Here is a 15429-nt window from a genome sequence, read left to right as displayed (position 1 = left end):
CAGTTTGAAAAAGTGTCTTGAGAACAGCCTGACCAACAGCAGCCTGCTGTTTAGAGTGCACGTCTACACAGTAATGTTTAGTGAAAGTATGTGTGGTAGACCATGTGGCTGCTCTACAAATATCTTCTAAGGGAATGTTACCTAGGAAAGCCATAGAGGCCCCCATCTTTCTGGTGGAGTGGGCTCTTGGTGGAATTGTGAGAGTGCGTTTAGCTTTAGCGTAACAGATCTGAATGCATTTCACGATCCACCTAGCGATCCCAGCTTTGGAGATAGCGTTTCCCTTGTGGTGTGAGGCAAATGCAACAAAGAGTTCCTTGGTCTTACGAAAATCTTTAGTCCTGTCAACGTAGTACATCAAGGCTCTTTTAACATCAAGGGTGTGGAGCATCCGCTCCGCCAGTGACTCTGGGTTTTGAAAAAACACTGGTAACTCAATTGTCTGGTTTATGTGGAATTGAGATACAACCTTGGGTAAGAATTTAGGGTTAGTGCGGAGCACCACCCTGTTAGCGTGTACTTGGAAGAAAGGTTCTTGGATGGTGAGCGCCTGCAACTCGCTAACCCTCCGTAGCGATGTAATTGCTACTAAGAAAGCAACCTTCCAAGTTAGAAACTGAAGCTCACAAGAGTGCAGTGGCTCAAAGGGAGGACCCATCAGCCTTGTAAGAACAACATTGAGGTTCCATTCCGGAGCTGGTGGTGTCCGTGGTGGAATGACTCTTGAGTCCTTCTAGAAAAGCCTTGATAGCAGGGACCTTAAAAAGTGATAGGTGTTGCCTATTCTGAAGGTATGCTGCCATCGCAGACAAATGAATGCGGATGGAAGAGTACGCCAAATTGCATTGGTACAGGTGGAACACGTAGCAAATAATGTTTTCAATGGAAGCGTCCAGTGGGTCAATATCATGGTTTGCACAGTATATGACAAACCGCTTCCATTTGGCCGAGTAACAAGCTCGAGTAGTGGGCTTCCTTGCCTCCCGAATGATGTCCATGCAATCGGGGGGGAAGATTGAGGTAGCCAAACTCTAGGACTTCAGGAGCCAGATCGCCAGGTTGAGCTGTTGCGGATCTGGGTGCTGAATGTCTCCATGGCTCTGCGTCAGAAGGCTGGGAGTGAGATGAAGCCTTTGATGCGGTACCACGGAGAGTTCCAGAAACGTGGTGTACCATGGTTGGCGAGCCCACGTTGGAGCAACCAGGATGAGAGTCATCGAGTGCTGCCTGAGTTTGCGTGCCACCAGCGGTATCAGAGGTGCTGGGGGAAAAGCGTACGCAAATCTGCCTGACCAGTTCATCCACATCGCATTGCCCTGCGATTGCGGGTGTGGGAACCTGGCGGCGAAGCTTTGGCATTTTGCGTTCTCCTTTGTGGCGAACAGGTCTATCTCTGGATGACCCCACCTTTGGAAGTACGGTTGGAGTACTGATGGATGTATCTCCCACTCGTGCATTTGGTGGCTGTGCCTGCTGAGCAGGTCCGCCATCTGGTTGTCTTTGCCCGGGAGATGCTCCGCCATGAGGAAGATGTTCCTCTGAATGGCCCACTTCCACATGCTCTGAGCCAGATTAGACAGCTGCGGAGAGTGTGTTCCTCCCTGCTTCTGAATGTAGTACATGGCCGTCATGTTGTCCGTCCGGATCAACACGACCTTGTTGCACAGATGTACCTTGAATGCCTTTAAGGCCATGAAGATTGCCATCAGTTCCAGGACGTTGATGTGCATCTTCCTCTGCTGTAGTGTCCATAGACCCTGCACCGTGTAATGGAGTACATGCGCTCCCCATCCCTGGAGAGAAGCGTCCGTTGTCAGGATAATCTGTGGCACAGGCTCCTGGAACGGTCGGCCCTTGCAAAGGTTTTGTGGATTCCACCAATGCAGAGAGTTGAACGCCCGACCGCTCACCAACACTAGGTCTGTCAGTTGCCCATGAGCCTGAGTCCACTGCCGTGCCAGGCACTCCTGAAGCGGACGCATATGTAATCTCGCGTGCAGGACGATGGAGATGCAGGAGGCCATCATGCCTAGCAACTGCATGAACACCTTCGCTGGAAGCGAGTGCTGAGGTCTGAATCGTTGGATCAGCGCTTGGATACTGGCGATTCTCACTGAGTTTGGCTGCGCAGTGGCTGCCAGTGTGTTTATTGTCGCGCCCAGATACTGCCGTACATGGGCGGGTTGGAGATGGGATTTTGGATAGTTCAGCGAGAATCCCAGATCGTGCAGGAGATGAATGGTGCGGGACACGTGGTCGGCGCACTGCTGTTCTGTTTTTGCCTGAATGAGCCAGTCGTCCAGATAAGGATAGACGTGGACGTTCTGGCGTCGTAGATGCGCCGCCACAGTCGCCAGGCACTTTGTAAAGACTCTTGGCGCTGTGGTGACCCCGAACGGCAGAACCCTGAACTGGTAGTGCTGGTCTAGGATTGTGAATCTGAGATACTTCCTGTGGGAAGGATGCAGGGGGATATGAAAGTATGCATCTTTCAGATCCTTCGTAGCCAGGAAGTCCCCCTGTTGAAGCAGAGGGAGTACCTGCTGTAACGTGAGCATATGGAAGTGCTCCGAGAGAATATACCAGTTGAGGGGCCTGAGGTCCAGGATGGGCCTGAGGGATCCGTCCTTTTTGGGGATTAGAAAATACAGGGAGTAAACTCCTGTTCCCCTTTCTTGCAGTGGAACGAGCTCTATTGCCCCTTTTTGCAGCATGACTGTGACCTCCTGCTGCAACAAGTGCAAGTGCTCGCCGGACATAGGCCGGCTTCTTGGAGGTATGTTTGGTGGAGTGGAAGTAAGTTCCAGACAGTAACCGTACTGGATAAGAGATCTGACCCACCTGTCCGTGATGATGGATTTCCACGCGGGCAGGAACTGCTGGAGTCTCCCCCCGACCGGTGTTGTGTGGTCGGGGGGGCAGTGACAAGACGTCACTGCTTGTTGGCGGTGGTGGACCTGGAGCTATTGTTTCCACGTCCCCTGCCCTTGACGTTGTTGCCTCTGTAGCCACCTCTACCCTTGTTGGTGTATGAGGTCTGGGTATTGCTCTTATAGTACTGTGTGGATTGCGATGCCTGACCCCTTGAGGTGCCTCTGGTATTGGAGCGGCGATAGGAACCACCCCGAAACTGCTGAGATTGGAGGGCCCCCATAGACTTGGCAGTGTCTGTGTCTTTTTTCATCTTTTCAAGTGTCGCATCCACCTCGGGTCCAAACAGGTGGTCAGGATTAACTGTTTGGTTCAGTATGGTTGTTTGTATATCTGGTTTAAAGCCTGATATCCGAAGCCATGCATGTCTTCTTAGCAACACACTGGTGTTGATTGCCCTGGAGGCAGTATCAGCCACATCTAGCGCACATTTGATGGAAGCGTTAGTGATTAGCTTGCCCTCCTGAATTAACATCTCCCCAGCCTCCTTGTACTGGTCAGGTAAGTGCTGCAACAGTGTTTCTAGGGTGTCATAGTGAGCCCTATCGTAGCGTGCAGGTAGGGCCTGGGTGTTTGAAATGCGCCAAATGTTAGCTGCTTGCGCAGCAATCCTTTTCCCTGAGGCCTCAAATATTCGACTCTTTGTCTGGGGGAGGAGCGTCACCAGTGGTCTGTGAATTCGCCCTCTTCCGAGCGTTGGATACAACCAAAGAGTCCAGTGGCAAGTGTCCCTTGATATATGTTGGATCCGAGGGCGCTGCCTTATACTTTTTGTCAATTCGAGGATTGATGACACGCGCCCGAGTGGGCTCCTTGAAGACCTCCGGCGCGTGCTTTAGAACTCCTTTGAGCATTGGCAATGTCTGGACTGACTTCTCGGCCACTGAAAAAGTGTCAAACAAAAAATCCACATCCACAGGATCTGAGTGGAGCTCAACATCGTGGTTAGCTGCGGCCCTCTCAATCAAGGCGTTGAAGGCTGCAGAATCCTCCGTTGGTGAGGTCTTTGCCGCAAAGAGCTGCGGTTCCTGACCCGATTGTGGGTCGTCCGGGTCGGCTCCGGCCGACCAAGGCTCATGTTCCTCCTCCGGATCAGAGTACGCCGGATAGTTGTACTCGACCTCCTCTTCCTCGTCACCCTCCCCCGCGTTGGAACGCGTTGGAGAACGGTCTACGTGTTTGGGAGACGAAGGCTCCATAGGGGCCGAAGCGCCCGTCGAGTCCTTCTTGTTTTTAAGAGGAATCCGAAAATGTTCCAACACCGGCTCCGTGGTGATTTTCCGTTTGAGGAGGGACAATTTTCCAGTATTGGCGTCGATGATGACCTCTCGGCGCTCTTCCTCCGCGAGTGGCTGGAGTCGAAGCTTCGACACCACCAATGCCGCTTTGGACGTCGACACCTCCTTCGAGGGCACGTCTGCTCCCTGCTTCGGAGCGAAGGCTTTCGGCGTCGACTTCGGCGGCAGGGTGTAGCGGATAGGCGTCTGCACCTTCGCCGGCTTCGATGCGGTCTTCGGCTTCACGCCCTCCGGTTAGGGAACAACAGCGCCCTTCCGAATCCGTTGCAGGGACTCCGTGACCTTTTTCGTCAAGGTTGGAGAGGGCTTGACCGTCTCGAACGATTTCCCTGAGTCGGGAGCTGGGTCCGCTGGAGGCAAAGTCTTCGGAGCCGACACCGTGCCATCCTTGGCCCCGACAGTCGGAGCCGGCGCAGCCGGAGCTTTGGAATCGCCTTGACGCTTCTTCGGAGCCTTTTTCGGGTCATCGACCTCTACCATCTTCGGCGCCGACGCAGCCGCGTCGGACGCCTTTGCCTTCGGCGTCGACCCCGAGGCTTTGGGGTCGGCCATCTTGGCGTGGCTCTTCAAGTCGGCCATTTTGATTTTCTTAGATGTTGACGCCTCTAGAGCCTTCTGTCCCACCAGTGGAGCTTTCACTTTCGGTTTCGAAACCGATGGTGTGGATCCCGATGGCTTCACTTTCGTTTTCTTCAACGGTAGTGGCGCATCTGAAATGTCCGTGGCCGGGCCGAGAGGCGGGGCTGCTGGACTAATAGTAAGGTCTTGGGTAAGGCCCGAAGGCGATCCCTGGACCTGGGCCGTAAGTTGGGGATCGACCCCTGAGTCAGCTTGGGGGTGCTCTTCCTCCGAGCTATCCCCCACGGTGGCAATGGCCCCATCGTCGTCCCCTACCTCGTCGCCGACTTCATCAAACTCCTCATCTCCCGCGTCGTAGTCGTCTCCCTCCGACGCGAGGCTAGAGTCCGAAACCTGAAAGACGTTGTCGTTTCCTTCAAATTCCTCAAAGATGTTGTCCGGCGGGGGCGCCGGGGGTGCCGACAACTGGGCCTGGAGTCGAGCGGCCCGACGATGCTTCAGGGTCTTCTTGCACCGGAACTTTGAACAGGCCATACACCTGGCCTCGTCATGGTCCGGTGATAAACACTTGTTGCACACAGGGTGCACGTCGAGGTGTGAATACTTGGAGGTGCACACCGGGCACCTCTTGAACGGAGTTCGTTCCATGTTCAGTAGTCTGGAGCGTCGAGTAAGCCCGTCCGCGCCGACAGCACGCGGAGGGGCAGGAAGCGTTCGGAGCTGAGAAGGAATACAACCCGAACGAAAACAATACCGACGCCCAGCCTAAAGACCTTTTGGTCTCAAGTAGAAAGTCAAACAAACTATCGGTCCAGACAGAGGGAACCGAAACACATCCGAACCCAATGGCGGAAAAAAACAATCTGGGGATGGAGGCGATGCCCATGCGCACTGTAGTCCAGGGGAGGAGCCACCTATCTCGTGATACTTCGAAGACTCTTCCAGGACAACAATGTGCAATCATCCGGACCCAACACTAGGCGGCGATCTATGCACAGATATGAATTCAGCAGCCCACATGCCTCGAACATTTGCATACTTTGCATTATCGTAGCATGTGCTGGTTAAGCACAGAAACATTTAGACACACTGAGGTTCCCGGTGGTGTGGATCACTCCACTTTTTTTTAACCCAGAATATCCAACAAATGTCAAACTTGTCAAGCCTTTGGGAGGGAAAGTTTTGGAATCTATGGAGAACTAAAGTCCTAAATCCCAGTGTTCCAACATTTATTTCAATAAAAAACAATAATTTGATTTATATAGCGCTTACTACCCCTGATGAGGTGTTGAAGTGCTTTATGGCAAGTAGCACGCTACTCTGGAACCCAAGGTTAATGGTTTATCTAGTGCAGGGGTCTCCAACCAGTAGCTCGGGAGATACTGGTAGCTCACCAGCACCCTCAAAGTAGCTCTCAGAGTTGAAGCCTAACCAAGCAAATCTCAGAGATTCTGTGTATATTAAAGAAGGCAGCACTGCTCGTTTCATTACCCGCAAGGGTTACAGACAACCAAACCAATGGCAGGGCCTCTAGATAACACTCAAACACACACTGTGTTGACCAATCAATCAGGGATTTATAGAGCGCACTACTCACCCATGGGGGTCTCAATGTGCTGGGGGTATAGGATTTTGGCAGCTCCAGTCATTCGAAAAGCCAGATCTTGAGGCTTTTCCTGAATGCTTGCAGTGTGGTGTTTCATCTTATGCTGAGGAGGAGTTTGTTCCAGGTCTTGGCCAAAATGTAGGAGAAGGATCTGCCTCCTGTTCTGGCTTTGTGGATGCGGGGGATTTCGGCCAAGGCCTGGTCAGCGGAGCGGAGGTTTCTTTTCGGTGTGTAGGAGATTCTTTCGTTGAGGTATTGGGTCCGGTGTTGTGGAGGGCTTTGTAGGTGTGTGTGAGCAGCTTGAAGGTCACTTTTTTTTTTTTACGGGACCCAGGGGAGGACTCGTAGGTGCTGGGGGATGTGATCTTGTCGTGGGATGCTGAGAACAAGTCTGGCTGCGGCGTTCTGGACGGTCTGGAGTTTGTGGAGTAGAGATTTGTTGATTCCGGCGTGGAGGGCATTTCCGTAGTCCAGCCTGCTGGTGATGAATACGTGGGTGACGTTCTTCCTGGATTCGGATGGGATCCATTTGAAGGTCTTGCGGAAGGTGTTGAAGCATGGAGGCTACGGCGTCACATGAACCATCTTTATTATCCACTTTAAATCTACCTAAGAAGTAGATTGGCCATGTTATACACCCTGCTCTATCAGTTGCACCGTGTGCGAGATCAAAGAATAGTAGCAGCAGTAACCAGGGCTGACCCACCAAAGTGCGTGACTGCAAAAACTAGAGTGAAAATGTGTTAGTTGGGAGCATTATCAACCAAATAGCTGAGGAGCAGAGAGTATGCATCCAGGGCAGAGGAAGTTAGAAGCCTCACATTCACTTTGATGTGGGTGTGTGACACTGTGTCCTTCCCTAATAAACAGTGTTGATTCCTAAAAGCTACTCCTAGTGTCAAGGACTGCCAAATATGTATGCTCGTTCCCATCATAAGAGTATTATCTCTGACGCAATTGTGCCCGTTCATGGTATAATTGTGCCATAGCCATAACATTTTCATCCTTGACTATTTTGTGCATACAAGTCTAGTAATTACATACCTGCTGCCATCACTGACATATAAAGAGCATGACTAGCCTGCTTTTAGCCCTTCCTGACAGAGTGGCAACCGCTTCTCCCATAATAATGGCCATAACTAATATATGTTGGGCATCCAGCTGTGGCTAAGTGGTAGCCCTGGTTTAATGATGGGCATTGTTAGCATAATAGAGGCATTCGTAGTGTTATGGTGAGAAAGCGTGGCCTATGATTCCAATACCTGGGTATTTATAGCAGAATTTGACCATGAGAGGCATTTTTACATGGCGGTACTCAATGAAAACGAAAAGCTGATGTTTAGCGACTGTTTATTTTCTAACAAGGAAAACGGATTTGAATTTTAACCCCTTGCATGCGTGGGATGGCCCCCAGCCGTCCGGCGCGGCGGTGGGCCTGTGCATCGGATGGCCTGGAGCTGTCCAATCTGCGCATTGGTGGAATTTCGACGCACCGCAGCGAAATTCTGGCCGCAGCCTAGAGGTTAAAGGGAAAAAAAAAAATCAGAAAGGTTTTTCTTCTAGAAAATTGAGTTTGAGTCCTCAAAGTGGAAAGTGATTTTGATAGAAAAATATGTGTCTTTTCTGCAAAACCTACCCGCCTGGCGTCGTACGGAGGGGGATACAATATGTAGAGGGTGCGGCGAAGCAGCAGAATCGCTACTGCACGTGGTTTGCAGTTGTCCAGCATTTGATCTCCAACGTAGGTCCAAGCTGAGGGGGGAATGGAATCGGCTGGGTGTTCGGTTCTGCAGGCAAGCTATCATTGCGGCTTTGAGCCCAGACAACACAGATCTAAATATAAGGTTGACAAACTTGATCCTGCAGGCATATCGCAATTTTAAACAAAAGTGTCCAGTCCCAGCCTTCCCCTAATCTTTCTTAAATTAATCAACGCTTTTTAAAAACAAATAATCTCAAAACCGTCAAGTAATTAGAGATAAGAACAGCTAAATAGCTTTTTAGGATCACGGTTTGTTTTATGTATGTAATCACAGATTGGGGGAGCAATTTTAATAACATTTGCAAGTAAGAGACCAAGGAAGATGATTATGCATATTTCTGCTGTGTATTTGACTGTCTGTATTGTTTTTAATATTTGTAAACACTATGAACTGGAAATTTCTCTTTTAAAGATATTTGTTTTATATCTAAATAAAGATTACTACCACTAAAAAAATGTGTCTTTTCAAAAACTAATATACTAATGAAGACAAGATATTGCAGTTCTAAAACACATTTAAAGTTGTTAGCTGAATGATAATTCAATTTGAGTTGGGGAGACTTACTGCTGTGGTAATACCCTTATGGCACATAGCATGTGAGAATTTGTATTTTACTTGATTACAAGCATTTAATATTGATAAACGTTTCCCTTGCATTCTGCTGATAACTTCACCTGGAATATTTTGGTGGTTACTACTGATAATCGTGCTTAGGGTGGTCATAGTGTAATGGTAATACATATCATTAGCATTTTACAGCGATAAAATATGCTAGTTGCTTGTCAGGACTTTCCTTGAGCATAAGTAGCTCTCACTACAGAAAAGGTTGGAGACCCCTGATCTAGTGGTTATTGGTGGGTACTGAAATTTATCACGAGTAGTGAGGGAGAGGCCTACCACCCTGGGAAGGATTGGTCCAGAAACATACCATGGAAACATCTAGAAATTTGCTTTGAATTTAACAGATTCCTATGGTGTTGGTAGCTGCGGGACTTGAACCCTGGGCTGGCTATCACCCGAGAAACCTACCAACCGCAGAAATTTCTGGAAACTAGACACCAGGAGGAGTCCAGAGGGGTATGCCTTGCATGGAACCTATTTATTTTTCTAATCCAGAAAGCCTTGCATATGTCATGCTTCAGCCGACAAGTGTGGCAATTCTGTTTTTGAACCATACTGACATCTGGTGGGTATTTTATGTAATAAAATATGCTGGGATCCGCTCATGTGTCATTACTCTGGATCTCTGTGGCGTCTACTTGACAAATATTCTGAGGGTTGGTACATTTTCCTGGGTGCTGGAAGAACCCATGCCCGGATAATGAAGTTATTCCCTAGGGAAACGAATTTGGCATAGAGGTCAATGTCCTTCCCTCTCAAAGACGTTAATATAACTGGAAAAAACCATATACCTTAGGACTTTTTTCATTACAGTCCCCCTGTCATATTAGTAACATAGAATAGAAGAGGAAGTCTAATTGCATTCCCATCTCAGCAGAACGTTATACATTTTAATATGTACCAGCAAAGGAGCCAGGTGGCGACTTGCAGGGTTCCAAATCATCTCAGATTTATTTCACAACGGTAGTATCACAAATTGATAGTTGTTAACAGGATTTTCAGCTGGAGGAGTCTGAAACACTGCACTATGAGAAACTCTACCTCATCTGGGGGAGAAATTAATGACCGATTCTCACAGTATATGTCATTTTGTTGTAATCAGAAAAGAGGGACTCTTGGTCTTACGTGGCGAAATGAAAACTCTAGAGCGAGAAATTACACCGGAGGTCTGGAAAAAATTACTGGGGGTTATATCTAAGAAAATGTGTGCAGAAAGAAAGAGGTCCTGTATGAATAGTAAAATACACTTAAATCTATCGCACATAATCCTCAACTGTTGAAGAGATGGAAACTTTTTTTTTTAAACCACTAAAAAAAAACTGCAGCTCTACATAAATAAAGCCCCTGCGAGGATGAGACCAGAACAGAGCTCATTCATATTCAGAGTCTGCATTGTAGCCGTGCCATTTCCAAATCTATTTAGCGTCCGCTTTGTACGAGTCCTGGCTCAATCAGAACCTGATACCACAAGAACTATGAGAGCACAGCCACAGTGGAGTAACTGCATTACACTAAACTGCATAAGTGGACTATAACAAACAGATTTGAGAAGCACCTCTTTCCAAGGACAAAAAGATTTGTATCCCTGGCTAATCAGTTTCACTTCCAATTTACACTTGCATCAAACCAATAACATCAATCTCTCTCAAAGTAGGAAGGGATCAGAATATGGTGAATACTTTAGAATACAATAATAACATTTCCCAAGAGAATGAAGCAAACTTCTTATGTATATTCTTAGACCGTCACCTTGGGGGCTCTGCCTCTTTTCCGATCTTGGTCAACTCCCTGAAGTTTTTCAATCAATGGAATAGCAAAAGAGAACGTTTTCCCTGTCCCAGTTCGAGCTTGTGCAACAACATCTTTACCACTATACACCGAATGGAATGTCTTTACTTGCACAGGAAACAAATGTGTTACTCCTCTTGCTGAAAAATAAAAAATAAATGGCATGTTACATCTAGTTTCATGACCTACAACTGTTCACCAAAATATCTAAAGCAAAAACATTCACGAAGAATCATATATATATATATACACACATACATACACACACACATACACACACACCAACAGTAGGAAGCAGGCTCTGTAAGTGGTATACCACTAGGTGGTTATACCGGGAAACAGCCTTTAATCTGACGTTTTTACTTCATAGTACATTTTCCGCACATGTTTTAGATTGCAAAGACTGTTGGCACACAAGTCTTAACATCGCAACACAAAACCACGGATTTGAGGATAATTAAAGAGGGGAGGAGGGGGGGGGGGGGGGGGTTGGGAGTCTCTTTCCAAAATATAACATGTTCAATTACCAGCAAATGTGTAAACGACAAATGGAACAAACATTTATAATGCAATAGGTGTCACCTTTTATTAAGTTAAAGCCATTTGCTTTGCTATACAATACCATTAGCAAAGCACATGGTTTTAACTTAATCAAAGGCGAGACCTATTGCATTTTCAATATTTGTTCTTCCTGCACTCCATGAGAGTGTATGTGTGTTATTGCTTTCTCATTTGCTGCTTCCCCCTCAAATGCAGCTCAGGGAAAAAGGGGTGGGCTTTTTGATAAAGAATAACATTTTTCGGGGGAGAGCCCAGCAGCTGTAGTTTGCTACCAACCTGTTCCTATTAAAATATGCACTTTCAAACAGGTTTAATTGTATTTACTGCTCCAAGATTGGAGTCCACTAGCTCCACTAAAGCTCAAAAGAAGCAGAGCCATTCCATCCAGAACATGGTTCAACGCGGACCTAAACACAGAAAGGAGAAACTTAAGAGCCAAAGAAAGTGGAGAAACAACCGGACCGCCATCCTTCGTGACCAACTGAAAGCAGCCCGTAGGAAGTACAACCACATCAAAAACAAGAAATCCAGCTTCTTCCGCGAAGCACTGGATAAGGCCAAAAACAGACCGAAGGAGCTCTACAGCATCATCAGACAACAATCCTCCAAGCCACTGTCCTCATCTGTACAGGCATCCAAAGAACTATGCGACAACTTCGCCCACTTCTTCAACGACAAGATCGCAAGAATCGAACTATCATTAGACATCAACAAATCACAGCCCAAGAAGAGCAGCTCGGATGTACCTCATGCCCTCTCTCCTGAATCTTCTCTCACCCCCTGGCTTAGCTTTCGCCCCGTTCTAGAAACAGATAATCTCGCTGATCTCGACCTCCAAACCATCAGCACATATCTCAGACCCCCTTCCTCCCCTACTAATCAAGAAAATGAAGCACGCTTTTGCACCTATATGGAGCAAAATCATAAATAGCTCCTTAAAAAATGGAGTGGTCCCTGATTGCCTTAAAATGGGGCAAGTCACACCCCTGCTGAAAAAACCCGGTCTAGACTTGACAGATCTAAACAATTTCAGACCTATATCTAACCTCCCCTTGCTCTCTAAAACACTTGAACACTGCGTACTTCATCAACTGACACAGCACCTGGACAACATCAACCTCCTAGACCCCCACCAGTCTGGCTTTAGAAAAGGCTGCAGCACAGAAACCGCGATGCTGAACATCATAGATGATCTCCATGGATCACTAGACTCCGACAAATGCTGCCTCCTCATTCTCCTACACCTCTCGGCAGCATTTGATACGGTGGACCACAAACTCCTCATCAAGGCTCTTCAAGAAAGAGCTGGTCTCGGCGAGGTAGTTCTCAAGTGGTTCTCCTCCTTTATACACAATCGCACGCAAAAAATAAAAATCAAGAACTTCACCTCGAAAAACCCAGCAAGTCAACAAGGGCGTCCCCCAAGGATCGGTGCTCTCTCCACAGCTTTTCAACATCTATTTGAAACCGCTCTCCAAGCTACTCAGAAAAGCCAATATCCGCTTCCACCTCTACGCGGATGATACACAGATCTATCTGGAAACTTCCTCTCTCAATGACATCCAAAGACTAAATTATGTCCTGAAAGATGTTCCGGAATGGCTGACAGAATCACCTTAAACTAAATCCAGACAAGACCGAGACACTCCTTATCTCGAACAAGGAGGACAACCCTCAAATCGCAAAATGGCTAAAGGCAATCGATGCACTCAAAGGGAATCTCACTCTAGCAGACTCTTAAATCTCTTGGCGTCACCTTAGATTCTAAACTAAACATGATGAAACACATTAAAAACTCGGCTAAAAGTGCATTCTTTAACCTCAGACTTCTGAACAAAATCAAACCCTACATTCCTAACAAGGACCTCAAACTGGCCACTCAATCTCTGGTACTGTCAAGACTGGACTATGGGAACGCAATCCTAACCGGTATTCCTAAATCGCATTTGGCACCGATCAAAACAACATTACATGCGGCAGCCAGAATGATCACCAGCATCAAAAAATCTGATCACATCTCCCAGGCACTCAAAGAAATCAACTGGCTCCCAGTAGAAATGCGAAGTAACTTCAGAACGGCCTGCCTGACCCACAAAGCCCTCCATACCGGCAAACCCGAATACTTGGCAAAAAAACCTCAAAAAAGCAGGCCAAGCCAGGAATCTGAGAAGCTCTAACTTCCTCCTGCTCATCCTACCTAAAACCAGAAAGAAAAGAACAGCGGACTGCTCTTTCTCGGGAAACTCCCCCAAAATTTGATTTGGAACTTCATCCCCCCGCACATCAGAACCATACCGTCCTTTGTGGAATTCAAAAGTCAACTTAAATCACTGTTCCTCATCCGTTCCCTTTGTTGTGGATAACACGGAACAGACAGCAACCCCAGAACCTCAAAATCTGAGTTTGGCACAAGGTGTTTCAATGGAAACTGGGGTGCTCAGAGCCACACTGCTAACAGGCAAGTAGAATGGTTGCAGGAGCCAAGATTTGGGGTTTAGGTCACACAAAAGGGGCACAAAGCAGCACCAAACATACATCACCAGCGGCACAGGGGAGGCTGGGTGTAGGGTGCAAATTCTGCATTGGGCGCCCAATACTTCTCAATGGGGATTCTGCTTTCAACAAACAGGCTGTAGGCGTTGCACCGGAAGTTGACATACTGAACAATTACCACATACAAAAAAGTATGTGGTAATTGTTCAGTATGTGAACATGGCATAAACAAACTGGTTGACTACAACTATAACAGCTCCAGGACATATAGGGTTACCTCGTTCATCAACTGTAACACCACTTTTGCAGTCTATGTAATCATTTGCCACTGTAAAATGATCTATGTTGGTAGCAGTACCAGAAGTCTTAAAACACGGATTCAGGAGCATATTAGAAGCATCAAAAATAATGATCTTCGGAGCCCTGTGGCCCAGCATATCGCTGACAACCACCCAGATGAAAAAGAAATTAAATTCCATGCAATTGACAAAGCAGTGTCAGGTAAACGTGGTGGTGATAGGATCACTTGCCTCAGACAACTTGAGGCCCGTTGGATATGCAGACTTAAAGCTGTAGATCAGGGTTTAAATGTAAATAATGAATTTCATCATTTTTTGTGACTCAGCTCAACTCATTCTGACTCTCCGCATTTTCTGTATCAGGTTACTGCTGTCGCGGTAATTCTTTCATTACTCTCTCTTTACACACTAGGAATTCGATTTGTACATCATTGCATGGTTTCTTTGCATTGTAATAGTGCAACCAATAAGAGACACTCATCTGAGTAACCAATATGAGCAATTTTGTCAAGCCATGTCCTGCCTAAATTATTTGGTCTATATATTGTGCCGATTGTCAACCGGGACTACCTTTCTGCAGACAGCAAATTACAGCTGCCTGGACCTTGAATATAGTTATATGTGCGCCATTGTGTAGGCTTTCACTAATCTATGATGCCATAACATTATGAATAAGTGGCTAACTAAGACTGCTAAAATGGGACAAACTTGGACTGCTTCTGATAAATAAGTGAAAAACATTTCACTTTACTGGATTTATTTTGCATCATGTCAGGTCGCGCTTGTATAAGTTCGTAATTTCAATCATGTCATATTTAATATTCACTCTTTGGCTAGACCTTGCTTTGAAGATCTTACTCGAACCCTTACAAGATGTCTGCTCGCATTTTATGTTTCCTCAGACTGCAACATTTTCGTTTCTTCGCTCGATAGTATTCGATTAACATGTTCTATTATAGCTTGGTAGCTTGTCCTTTAAATCAAAACAATTATTAGACTGAATTTCAACTATTTAACTATCTTATCCTTATGATGAAAGCATAAAATGACACTTCTTTAGCTGATTTTCGTAACCTTTCAGTCTTCATTTTGACTAGTTTAAGATGGCGGCCATTGTAATCATCGATCGCCATGTCTTCGTGACAACTTCTATTATAGCCTGATAGCTCGTCATTTAAATCGAAACAATTATTAGACTTAATTTCAACTATTAGACTATCTTATCCTTATGATGAAAGCATAAAATGACACTTCTTTAGCTGATTTCCGTAACCTTTCCGTCTTCGTTTTGACTAGTCTAAGATGGCGGCCATTGTAATCATTGATCGCCATTTCTTCGCGCCTTTTGCTTTTACTAATTAGTAGTCTTAATTGACTAATTACATACATTTGGGGACTATATATATATCCTCTCCAAGGTGCCTTCATTATGGACCGGGAGACCAGACGACCGCACACGCACGCGACGAAGACGCCGAATTTATGGTAAG

At 46.6% G+C, this 15429-nt stretch overlaps 1 protein-coding gene across 3 annotated transcripts in view; it reads right to left on the bottom strand.

Moving 5' to 3' along the window:
- LOC147711676 (nucleolar RNA helicase 2-like) overlaps positions 1-15429 on the bottom strand; it is a 490700-nt gene that overhangs the window by 383532 nt on the left and 91739 nt on the right. For all 3 annotated transcript variants that reach the window (XM_086922391.1, XM_086922393.1, XM_086922392.1), the window contains exon 5: positions 10548-10726. In XM_086922391.1, the coding sequence (XP_086778517.1) occupies positions 10548-10726 (179 nt within the window). The remainder of the gene's footprint in view (positions 1-10547; positions 10727-15429) is intronic.

The sequence above is a fragment of the Lissotriton vulgaris genome, chromosome 5, assembly GCF_964263255.1.
Source record: "Lissotriton vulgaris chromosome 5, aLisVul1.2, whole genome shotgun sequence".
NCBI lineage: Eukaryota > Metazoa > Chordata > Amphibia > Caudata > Salamandridae > Lissotriton > Lissotriton vulgaris.
The sequence above is the reverse complement of the archived record's forward strand: the minus strand, read 5'-3'. Positions and strand labels throughout refer to the sequence as shown.